Source organism: Cydia pomonella, chromosome 1 (assembly GCF_033807575.1).
Source record: "Cydia pomonella isolate Wapato2018A chromosome 1, ilCydPomo1, whole genome shotgun sequence".
NCBI lineage: Eukaryota > Metazoa > Arthropoda > Insecta > Lepidoptera > Tortricidae > Cydia > Cydia pomonella.
Genome location: NC_084703.1, coordinates 30,103,357 through 30,116,500, shown reverse-complemented (window position 1 = coordinate 30,116,500; position 13,144 = coordinate 30,103,357). Strand labels below are relative to the sequence as shown.

General features: G+C 37.4%; 1 protein-coding gene across 1 annotated transcript; it reads right to left on the bottom strand.

Annotated features, from left to right (window-relative positions):
- Window positions 1-2,329: 2,329 nt before the first annotated feature.
- Window positions 2,330-10,573, bottom strand: LOC133528413 (protein archease-like). Its single transcript, XM_061865802.1, has 3 exons — window positions 10,312-10,573; window positions 8,252-8,276; window positions 2,330-3,068 (listed from the first exon to the last, which is right to left on the bottom strand). Exons 1-3 carry the CDS (start codon window positions 10,373-10,375, stop codon window positions 2,678-2,680), a joined length of 480 nt encoding a protein of 159 aa, XP_061721786.1. The 5' UTR covers window positions 10,376-10,573; the 3' UTR covers window positions 2,330-2,677.
- Window positions 10,574-13,144: the final 2,571 nt, after the last annotated feature.

Sequence of the window (13,144 nt, the reverse complement as noted above, 5' to 3'; positions counted from 1 at the left end):
TATTTTCAAGTGACAACGCTACAGCCAATCACAGCGCCTCATTTTATAATAGACCAATCGTAGTTCAGGTGGTTTAAATTGGCTAATCATGGTCAAATGAAGTTTCGTCGAAGAAAACAAGACCTGAACTTGTTTTAATAGTGGGGTTGTTTGACGTTAGTCTTCTATGTTTTTTTCGTTCGCTGGTAAAGAATACTCGAAATATGGATAAGAAGCCAAAAAAGGGCTGTAGGAAAAAATTATCAAAATTAATTTCAAAAATTCCGCCTGATGCCGACGAAGTTCCCGCCCTTTTTCCTCACCAGTTATGACGTCATCAAAATGGCAGCTGCCGCGTTCAGAATATTGCATTGCGTATACCTAGGGAGGGTTGCCATCTCTAAAATGTGGAAACCAGGACAAGACGCGTGAAAACCCCGGATTTTAGAGTTCAGAACCCGAACATGTCAACAGGTTTTTTTAAACCGGTTGTGCGTGTCGCGGGCGGCCTAAGACTTTAAATTTTTAAACCCGGACTACAAATAAAGCCCCCCCCCCCAGACGCCCTCTAAACTAGGACAAATCCGGGGAAACCCGGACGGATGGCAACCCTACGTATACCACAGAAAGAATGTCAATCCCCCTCCAGACTATGCGCGTAAATCGCGGCGCGAGTTCGCGGAGCGAACATACCGCGACGTTGACGTAGACTCCACACTCGCACAACTTCACGGTGATTTCGCAGTTTGGTTCGCGGCAAGATGGCGCCGAAGCGTCAGCTGATCGGATTTAGTTTGCGGCAAGGCACTGATTCAAACTGGGAACTATCAAATTGATTTTTGGTTCATCAAGTTCGCACCGAATATAACCAAGTAGCCGCCATAGAAGGTTATGACAGTTTAACAGATTAACCGACTCGTGAGCGAATCGCGGCGCGAAGCGATTGCGAGTGTGGAGTCTTGCAAGTTCGCGCTTCGCGTCTCCTTTGACGCGGGCCAAATACCGACAAAAAACGGGGAATAAGGCGTGAACAATCTGCGAAATCGACGCGAGGGCCCTCCACACTCGCGTTCGCGGCTTCGCGCCTCCATTCGCGCACGAGTGTGGAGGGCCCTTCACATGTAAGCTTATGTGGGGTATCATAAAAACCGGCCAAGTGCGAGTCGGACTCGCGCACAAAGGGTTCCGTACCATTATTTATAAAAACGGCAAAAAAAAGATGTTTGTTGTATGGGAGGCCCTCAAATATTATTTTACTCAGATTTTTAGTATGTTGTTACAGCGGCAACAGAAATACACATCATCTGTGAAAATTTCAGCCGTCTATCACGGTTCATGAGATACAGCCCGGTGACAGACAGACGGACGGACGGACGGACAGCGGAGTCTTAGTAATATGGTCCCGTTTTACCCTTTGGGCACCGAACCCTAAAAAGCAGAATTCAATGCGCTACAATATTGTTTATTTATTTGACCTTAAATACCATAGTTTGCGAGAAATTTTAGGTTTTATTTAAATTTTCCCATAAAAACATCCGCTTTTTTGTTTTTATTAACTTTACAGTAAAATATTGTAAGTATTAAGCTATAAAATTCCATTACCATATTGAAAATCGGTTTATAAACAAGCAAATTACACTATTTTTGTTCCATACCGGATGACACCACCAATAGTCGGATGACTATTTTGCAAACTCAGTACTTACACGTTTTTAGGGTTCCGTAGCCAAATTGCAAAAAACGGAACCCTTATAGATTTGTCATGTCCGTCTGTCTGTCCGATTATGTCACAGACACTTTTTTCCGAAACTGTTCAAACTTGGTATTCTATGAACCGCATTAAGATTTTCACACAAAAATAGAAAAAAAAACAATAAATTTTGGGGGTTCGCCATACTTAGAACTGAAACTCAAAAAATCTTTTTTCATCAAACCCATACGTGTGGGGTATCTATGGATAGGTCTTCAAAAATGATATTGAGGTTTCTAATATAATTTTTTTCTAAAATGAATAGTTTGCGCGAGAGACACTTCCAAAGTGGTAAAATGTGTCCCCCCCCCCCCCCCCCATGTAACTTCTAAAATAACAGAATGAAAAATCTAAAAAATATATATGATATACATTGCCATGTAAACTTCCACCGAAAATTGGTTTGAACGAGATCTAGTAAGTAGTTTTTTTAATACGTCATAAATGGTACGGAACCCTTCATGGGCGAGTCCGACTCGCACTTGGCCGCTTTTTTAAATGGCGTCTCGTTAACTCGGTACGTCTCATTATAATTTTTTACACGATTTAATTTTCAGAAATGCATATTTTAGGATCAATTTATAATAAAATGCATTTGAGATTAATCCAATTGTTTATTCTCGTAGTCATAGAAACTGCTGCAAAAAGCGGACTCTATCTCTGGACCACCCTTTACTATTTCTACTGTTTCTGTTAAGAAACTCATTTGGGGCCCATTTCTCGAACCAACATATTAGGCTAATAATATTAGTACGTTGTCATGGTAACCCATAAGATTTGACAGTTTGTGGACTAATAATATTAATCTACTTAATACCGTTCGAGAAATGGGCCCAGGGGTGGTACTGGTAACTAGTAGGAAAAACCCTTTTCATGAATAACAATAGGAATTAAATTGTGTACATGTACCTATAGTTAAAAATAATGAAGCAATCAATAATAATTTAGTTATATATCTATTATAACAAATACTTCATATTTATTATCTTTTGGTTCATCAATGATTTGCATAGCAGAATAAGTTATAGCTTTTACTTCTGTCCCCTGGGGATGTTTGCCGATCTGAAACTCTTCACCATAACACTTGCAAACAATCCGAAACTCTTCCACATTAAACTCAGTGATCACTAGTTTTTTACAGACTAAAAATGGTTCAACTGAAAATAAAAACAACAGCTCGTCAAGAAAATGATACAAAAGTCCCATCATGTCATCAGCAGTGGCCTCGATGGTGTGCACCTCTCTGATGGTCACATAGTTCAGTTCCGTCATGTAGCCGAACATTGCCATTCCACACTGTTCAAAAGCTTCTTTCAGACTATCACCCCAGGCATGCAATCTGAAAATAATCAATGTGTGGTTAGTGCCTTAGTTTACTACTGGTCATTTTCCCTGATTTGCCATTTTTAATACGTCAGTTGCCCGAAGTAATTCGTCAGATGCTAATGCTATTAAAATCTTTAGTTCGTCAATTTCTAATCATTCGTCAGGTTAATCCGATGTCGCTTTTACTAACTGGTCGATTCATGGTAAAGCCGGAGTAGATATTTGGATGAAATTTTGTGTGTGATGAAAGTATATTTGAGTGAGTCTCTGGAATTTCAGAATTGGAATGGAATTGGAACCGGTAGATGGCGTCGTGATCCCGTTTTCATGAAAAAAAAAACCGGCTAGTGCGTGTCGGACCACGCATAATGGAGGGTTCCATACCATTAATAATAAATCCACCACATATATTATTGTACCACATATTTTGTCTAAGGTGTAGAGTCGGGTGCTCTTTATTTTGTCGAAGTTATATTTTTCTACGGAACACCCGCTTAATGTAGTCTCTGCTTTTTTATTTAGATTTTTCGTTGTGGGACTTGACGTGGGACGAGGACTTGAGATTACGTACATAAAATAATGTCGCTGAAATTTTACACATATCTACAGCGGTAACATGGTCGCATTTTTATGACCTGTCATGCCATGCGTCACTTTCGCATTTACACACTTGTTAGAACTTTACAGGTATGGTTACAAATGATTAAGAGGGATTATTCCCCCTAGGTACCACCAATTTGTTACCGGTAGTAACTACTGGGAATTTCTTTTCCACTATTTACCACTCACCAACTCGGTTGGGTAGGTTATATTGTAGCATCGTTCATAATGGCGTAACCGCCATGGACAATAAGTTTCCTTTCAATAAATAACGTCACAATTATACGAACGAACAAACATATCAGTCAAAAACCGACTATTTTTGATCACTATTAAGGCAGTTGACTACAATTAGTAAGTACTACTAATTCACTTATAATTAATTCGACTTTTAATAAATGATTAATTAAAACACTCTATATATTTATATTGTTCTTATTAGAATTGAACGCTAACCAAATTTTGGTGGTAACTAGTGGATTTTTTATGCCCCAGTAGTTACCACTAGTAAAAGGTGGGAAAAAAATCCCATTAGTTACCACTGGTAACAACTTGGTGGTAACTAGTGAGAATAACTCATAAAGAGCCGACCATATTGGATAACAAGTTGATCTTTGATCGGCACGTCGATTCAATAGTCGACAAAGCTTTCAAGGCACTTGGTTTTATCATAAGATCGTGTAAGAACCTTAAAAGATTAAAATCAGTTAAAATTGTCTATTGCGCATTTGTAAGGAGCCATCTGGAATACGCCTCGCAGGTTTGGAACCCTTGTTATGACACTTATATTTCGAAAATTGAAAGAATCCAAAAAAAGTTCATTCGTTTTCTGAGATATACATTCAAAATTCCAAAACAAAGTTACACACAGCACTGTGCCAAACTCCATCTGCTACCTCTTTACATCCGGCGAAATGTAACTGATGTAATTTATATTATGAAAATTGCTCAGAACCATGTAGAGTGTCCTGATCTGCTAGCGAAGTTAAGGTTCTCAGTCCACTCACGCCTATCCTGTCGCACCAAACGAACGTTCCATACTCCCCTCGTTCATACTAATTATAGGAATAACTCATTTCTTCTTAAAGGTGCTAAGTCCTTTAATCAGCTTTGTAAAGATCACGATCACATCGATCTGTTCTGTGATAGCTTTAGTTCAATTCGTAAACTAATGAGCCAAAATTTCTCCCACTGTTAACACTTACGCTATTCCATCTTATTTATTTATCTTTTGTTCTTCTCGTTAAATGTTTAACTCATTCTCACTGTCAAGCAACATAATTATAAGCATAATTTGACGACCGGTCTGGCCTAGTGGGAAGTGACCCTGCCTATGAAGCTGATGGTCCCGGGTTCAAATCCTGGTAAGAGCATATATTTGTGTGATGAACACGGACAGTTGTTTCTGAGTCATGGGTGTTTTCTATGTATTTAAGTATTTATAATTATATATATCGTTGTCTAGGTACCTACAACACAAGCCTTATTGAGCTGACTGTGGGACTTAGTCAATTTGTGTAATAATGTCCTATAATAATTATTTATTATTTATGATAGTTATTATTAATTCTGCAATTTCGCACGTCATGTACTTTACGCAGTTTATACCTGTGGAAACTTGTAATTGGCTTGCTGTTTTTATTTGGAAACCTATTTTGTTACTTTAGCTGTAAGTTGTCCTTTAAATTAAATAAAAAATAAAATATTAGCCCCACTAGTCCCACATTAAGCTCAATAAGGCTTTTCAATTAAATAAGAAAAAACTAATACTAAACGGTCGTATCTGCCCTCGAAAGATTTTTTTTATTTGGAGATAACTCTAAAATGGCTGAACCGATAATGTTCAAAACAATTTTCGTAGAAAGATTATATATATATATAAAGCGGTGTCCCCGCAATATTTTCCTTTTTTAAATATGGAGTGTTAACCTGTTTAAAATATCATATTGCGGGTTAGCGGTTTAGGTACACTTAATTGAGGTACCTAAACCGCGAAAACATTCGTTCTATTGAAACGATGTAGTCCCACCGGTGTAGGCTATTCATTGAATGTTGACTGTGGCGGCCAAGAGGTTATGTAAATAATAAATAAATATTATATGACATTATTACACAAATTGACTAAAGTCCCACAGAAAGCTCAATAATGCTTGTGTTATGGGCACTTAGACAACGATATATATAATATATAAATATTTATAAACACTTACATAGAAAACACCCATAACTCAGGAACAAATATCCATGCTCATCAAACGAATAAATGCCCTTACCAAGATTTGAACCCGGGACCATCGGCTTATATTGTAGGGAACATTTCCCATTTCGATATACCTATGTAGTACTCATAAGAAAATTTATATGTATGTAGGATGTAGGTACAGTTAGCATCAAAAGTAGCGGATGAAACAACGCGCCAAAAGTATCTGATATTCCGTATAACTTTTCCAAATCACCCTTTATATTAAAAGGCCGGCAACTGGCATATGACACTTATTACATGTGATTATAATTTATTAATTTAATATGTAAGTCATCATCATCAGCCAGTACTAGTTGACTGCTGGACATAGGTTTCTTCCATTTCACGTCACAGTTACTGCCAGCCACCTAGCGAAGATCGTCACTCCACCTTGTCCCTTGAAACCCCTTGAGATCCCTTGTAAACCGTATTATGACGAATAAAATATTGATTATTGTCTGAGGGCGTCCCACATTATGTTTTGCAAACCTAACGGTCTCCACCGAAAAACACGCTTTAACTAAAAAATTCTTAAAATATATAAGTAAAAATCTAACGTTTCAAAAATACATACATGACTATACCGACAATGACAGAAACCGAATTAAAGAAATGACCAGTTAGGGAAATTGACGATTCAACGATTTTGATGGCATTGACGAATTAGGGAAACTGACGAATTAACGAAAATGGTGAGTCAGGGAAAATGACCAGTAGTGCACTAATCTCCTACGAGTATGTGTAAAAACAATATGGATAAAAAATTTGAGGACTGAATATTTGGATTCTGATTTTGATTACGGTGAATAAAAGTATATAAATCAACATAACAAGTTGCCAATCCACATTGTTCAGACTATAGTGAACTGTTGTCACATAAATGAGAACAATAGTGTCCCCTTGACAAGATCATGTATGATCATGGCTTTATATTTTTGTTTTACAAAAACACACGCTAAGATAATTTATAAATTGGTAATTGTAATTATTTGATTCGATCGAAGTAATATATAGAAGCTTTAGATAAAAGCTTGTACACTCTGACCACGCTAATTTTGCACAACTGATTTCAAAAATTGTTATTTTATTTGAAAAATGGTAGTCCTTACTTTATTAAATTATTATTCAAATTAGTTACACAGCATTGCAGTATTAATACCAAGGCACTGCGAACTACAAAACATTTATAAAAATACAAACAAATAAGAACAAAATACAAGATACGAGAAAACATTTAAACATTGGGTTTGGGCAACAACCTAACAGCGTGGATCCGTAGCGTAATGTAATCTCATAGAGATTTAAAGTGTAATACCGTAAAGTTGGTTAAATTGCAAACTGAATTCAAATCGATAGCTTAAGTGGTTCTCGAGATATTTAGCGATGTGACAGATAGACAGACAGAGTCGCACCATAAGGGTTCCTTTTTGGTACGGAACCCTAAAAAGGTTGATACCTAATCAAAATCCATCTTTCCGTTTCACTAAATACTAGAATATCATTGACAATATGTGACATTGCATGGCTAATGGACATGGAGCATAAGAACCCTTTAGGCATAGAATGAATGAATGAATTAATTAATAAAAAATAGTTTGTCATGAAAAGTCAAAAATATTCAATATTAGATATATTTAAAATCAATTAAAATGTTGATAGTGGAAATATATTATTACAAGCTTTTATTTAACTTGCCCTGTTAGTATGTTAGTTTCTTAGTGTGGGATGACAATGCAATATTATGATGACATGGAGCTGGAGACAGGAGGTGGCCATGGGAACTATGTGATAAAACAAGGAAAACTAATTGTGTTTGGGGTTGTTAGAATTGTCTAAATGAGTGTTAGTTGCCTGTGGACGGAAAAGTACAGCCAGTGATAAAAACTTGTACCAAAAAATATTTTTTTGCCAAAAACTTATTATTCAATATATTGGTAACAGTGTCCTGATAATATGTGGAACCAGAACCATTCCTACAAGATGTGTCAGGTAGCCATATACAACGTGTCTCTACCCTCTGGACATAGATGAATAGGACTTGTTGATTAGGGTATTTCTAACGGAGAAATTAATGATTTATGATTGAATACTTCGCAACAGCCTGTTTGTAGATACATGGTAACAAAAGAATATGTCATGACACTAGAATCACTTTAATCTTATTTATCATCATTGTGAATGACTAATACAGTATGCTCCTTGATGAATTATTTGAACTTTTTTTAAAATATGTTTATCCAATCAAATAATTAACCATATTAGAACCTTCCTGAGAAGGAACTCTACTCGGGATCTCGGTCAATGTAGAGAGAGTAGAGACACATTGTAGATGTAATAAGCCCTAATGTACTTACTGTACGTCAGCAGTGTGGTCCAAATCTGTTAACAATATAAATGTACAGTTATTTTTTAAGGAATGTGGGAAACATGGGCGTCGCCAAGGGGGGCAGGGTGGGACAGCGACCTCACTGTAGAGAACAAAATTTGTAACTAAATATATGCCCCTCCCCTTGGGTATCGGAAGGATACGAACTGCCCTTTAGAGATCAACCTAGGTAATATTTATCACATTTAGTATGAAAGAAAATAAAAATTATTCATACGCTGTTTTTTCCCGCTAACCTTACTTATTTATTAAGTTTAAGGTGGTTTATATTAATTTATATAGTAATAGTGAGGAATGACGTTTTTTGTATGGAAAGCAAACCACCTTAAGGAAAATAACGCTAAATGGACATGTCACAATTACACAAGGGGTCATCCATTAATTACATCACACAAATTTCTAGGTATTTATTATTACCTAACTATTAAGTTTTCATTATTTTATTACCAGTGATCGGAATAGGCAGAGTATAAATACCTAAACTTAGTAGAACAAAGTCATAAAGTGGAGACTGCCTTATGATATAACGTTTTTTTCCGGGACTAAAGTCCCAGAAACGTACTAAGTGAATAATATTGTTATAAATACGGTAAATAATAATGCATTCCTCATTTTTGCCCAATCAATCAATTCAATAGGTGTAAAATAAAAGAACCATTATTCCAAACGAGGCACCAAACACCCTGTTGTCACGTTCTGCTTTTCAGTTATCTTTTAAAACGCATAGTTGCCCCTATTTTCTTTTGATGACTATATAATATTATGTATAAAATGTTACAAAAAAAAATTGGTTGTTATATTTTACGCCTATTGATTGTATTGGACAAAAACGAGGAATGCATTGCTTTTTACCGTATTTAAATAATAATAATAATAATACAGCCTATATACGTCCCACTGCTGGGCACAGGCCTCCCATGTGCGAGGGCTCGGCTATGTTCCCCACGTTGGCCCAATGCGGATTGGGAACTTCACATACACCTTTGAATTTCTTCGCAGATGTGTGCAGGTTTCCTCATGATGTTTTCCTTCACCGAAAAGTTAGTGGTAAATATCAAATGAAATTTCGTACATAAGTTCCGAAAAACTCATTGGTAGCCAGGATTTGAACTCGCGATCTCCGGATTGAAAGTCGGACGTCATATCCACTTGGCTACCACCGCTCTTAAAACAATGTTATTTACTTCGTACGGATTTTTTTTTATATCACAAGGCAGTCTCCACTTTATGACTTTGTTCTACCAAGTTTAGGTATTTATACTCTGCCTATTCCAATCACTGTTTATTACACATCTCTATTTTGCATTTTCAACAACTCAAAAGTTATCTGGAAGAGATCGCTCTTGAGCTTGTTAATTATCTCTAATTTTTTTTTATATGTTGTATTCTACATTGTATCATTCAAAGAAAAGGCCAAAGAAAGAAATACCTGGAAATTGCTTCACCAATAAGAGTGAAGCTCTTCAATTTCTGATGATGATATTGTATCAATATAGGTATATTCTAAAGTTGATAAATGAAAAGTTCCTAATGAGAATTCAAACTACCACAAGAATTCTGGCAGAGGCCACCACCAGACCAGACCAGAGGGTTATCATCCTCAAGTGTAATAAGCAAAAGTCAGAATTTCCATGAAAATTTAATATAAAACCTTATCAAGAATACATATAATTGTACTATAAGTGCCCCATCTTAAATAGCGATATTGCCATAATAGCTATATAGAAAAGTGGACACTTAAGTATATTCTTGAAAATTTTAAACTTAGATATTGATATGTTTAAAAACCCTATGGTTTCACACCATCTTGCATCATTTCTTGTAGCTACTATGAGCTAAGACAAACTTTCAGCCTGAATTAAGTAAATTACAAACTGATACCTAGCTTGTACCTAATGCTTAAATCGAATAGGCGGCCATAGTAAACAATATAAATAAATGCATACTGTGTACTAGTTATTATTTAATTGCACTTGCACGTAATGGGAAAAATGAAATCTTGTCTAAATAAAAAAAACTGCAACTTACATTCGTATTTCACTGGAGGTATATCATAATTCTCTTGCGTTACTTCTCCTAATTCTTCATCCATGACTGTTGTTCTAAGTAACAGACTTTTGAGGTAAACTAATATTAAATGCAATTTTTTTTTTGTTGTTAATGTGTAATGTATCTTTATAATATTATTACAATTGCAACTTTTATAATTACAATAAGATCGAAGACAGAATCGGCGTGAAACTAAAACATGAACATGATGTGGGCAATGTGGGCACTGACAGAGATAGTTTTGACAGTTGACAGTTTTCGTATTTGACGTCTGAGGGCCTACCGCGAACCACGTTCGTCGTGTTGTCTCTCTGTCACACTTACGTACGAATGTACAAGTGTGACAAATAGAAAACACGTCTAACGTGGTTTGCGGTAGGCCCTCAGCATTAGTGTTGCCTTTAAAGTGCCAATTACATCCACACTTTATCAGAGGGCATACCGCGAAAATCTAAATTCGCAAATTGCGGGGATTTTCCTCTTTTACTCTCATAAGACGTAATTAGAGTGACAGAGAAAAATGGCCGTAATTGACGAACTTTGATTTTCGCGGTAGGCCCCCCAGGCCTATTTCGGGCCCGTGAAAGAGTATTTTTCCTTTTCACAAATATCAGCACATCCATTACAATATTTTTTATGTAAAGAAATTTTTCATATGCAAAAATATCGAACATTGAAAATTTTTGCCAATTAGAGACAAAGTATGCAAAGTATTTTTTACATTTCAAATATTATCAACGATGTGCTGCACGGACAAAGAGTAAAGTAATGCCATGAAGTTATATATTAAAGTGGAGAACGCAATGACTTTTTTTGCCATACCAAATTAAACCTTATCACCAAGTCAGAAAGGTGTTCGTACCAGACTAGTTACGTTTTCTCACTCATGGCATGTTCATATACGTGATGGCTTCCCTTTCGCACAATTCATCTGTCTGTCAAGCGAAGCGTTTGACATGTCTCTGGAAAAATATGCATTATTAATATGTCCAATTGTGTGGCAAAAACAGTAAAAGCTCTGGTGTACAAAAGAATGAAATTTTATTTCACAGGTATGCCGATGTTTTTAGATTTTGATAACAATTAAGAGTTAAATTAAATTAAGCAGCACTCGAAACTCGTTGAATTTCTATCGCACTGCATCCGTATAGCTCCTTTCTTGTCTTTCATTACGTGACATTACTAAGTGTGAATATAAGATAATATGTCTGTGCACCTGAGGGACAAGCACCCTAGTTAAAAACTGTAATGATAGGCGTACCGGTCCACGACCCTGGATATCTGTCTCGCTCTTACTTATAGCTGGGATTTTGACGGACGTCCGGCGGACCATCTTCCTCACAATCAACCAGGATCGTAATCCAATACACCGATCTCTTTCTCTTCTAAAACTAAATTAAGTGACGTTGTTGAAAGCGTTTTACACCAGAAAAAATAACATAGTTTTCGGGGGCAATTATATATATATATAATTATAGTCCTCCTCATCGTTTTCGATAACGGCGACCCTAAAATAAACATTATGGATGTTGACTAGCGTGAGCACTAATATGACTGGCCAGGCCGAACTTGCTCTTAAATACTCTATTGCACGCGTGACAATAAAGTTGACCAGCTGCGTGTGTGTCGAGTATGATTCTCTCTTACTATGCACAGTATGCACGAATGAGAAAAGATACTGGCCTAACTATACATTCCGAATTTCCAACTTATCCTAATATCCCACATAAATATGACTTATGGTCACCCTAATTAGAACGAGATGCAGGGCTCTGGTTTGACTTCTCATGTGGACACACTTTTTGGCCAATGTACTCTATCCACCTTATTATCTACGTCCGTGAGTAATGCACGGACCTAGATATGTGCTAATATTCCGTGAAACGGAAAACGATTCTCAGGCCCAGACTCAGAGGGCTTACCGCGAACCACGTTCGACGTGTTGTTTCCCTGTCACACTTACGTACGAATTTACAAGTGCGACAGAGAGATAATACGTCGAACGTGGTTCGCGATAGGCCCTCAGATCAGAGGGCCTACCGCGAAACACGTTCGACATGTTATCTCCCTGTCACACTTACGTACGTATTTACAAATGCGACAGAGAGGCACACTCTGACTTCTGTTGCAAAAAATATACGAAGCGATAGCTACTGTAGTCATCCTTAAGGGCCCTCCACACTCGTGCGCGAATCGAGGCGCGAAGCCGCGAACGCGAGTGTGGAGGGCCCTCGCGTCGATATCGCAGATTGTTCACGCCTTCGCGCCTAATCCCCGTTTTTTGTCGGTATTTGGCCCGCGTCAGAGGAGACGCGAAGCGCGAACTTGTAAGACTCCACACTCGCGAGGGTTTCGCGCCGCGATTCGCTCACGAGTCGGTTAATCTGAACTGTCATAATCATAAACTTATATGGCGGCTACTTGGTTATATTGGGTGCGAACTTGATCAACCAAAAATCAATTTGACAGTTCCCAGTTTGAATCAGTGCCTTGCCGCAAACTAAATCCGATCAGCTGACGCTTCGGTTCGGCGCCATCTTGCCGCGAACCAAACTGCGAAATCGCCGTGAAGTTGTGCAAGTGTGGAGTCTAGGTCAACGTCGCGGTATGTTCGCTCCGCGAAGTCGCGCCGCGATTCACGCGCATAGTCTCTCCTCCATTGGTCCACACAAATCCATATGAATCAATTTCACAGGGGCACTTGCCCGATTTGTGCTATTGCTGAATGGTAGCCTATGCTGCTTTCCTTTAATACAAGGTACACATTGTTCAGTCAGCCCTTGAAGTTTTACATTATTTTTACTCAAAACTT

What these genes read in the sequence shown, in the direction of transcription:
- LOC133528413 (XM_061865802.1), bottom strand. Translation starts at nt 10,375, where the DNA reads ATGGATGAAGAATTAGGAGAAGTAACGCAAGAGAATTATGATATACCT. An exon ending in ACCTCCAGTGAAATACGAAT is followed by an intron (nt 8,277 to 10,311) that starts GTAAGTTGCAGT and finishes TATTGTTAACAG; the next exon opens with ATTTGGACCACACTGCTGAC. An exon ending in GACCACACTGCTGACGTACA is followed by an intron (nt 3,069 to 8,251) that starts GTAAGTACATTA and finishes GATTATTTTCAG; the next exon opens with ATTGCATGCCTGGGGTGATA.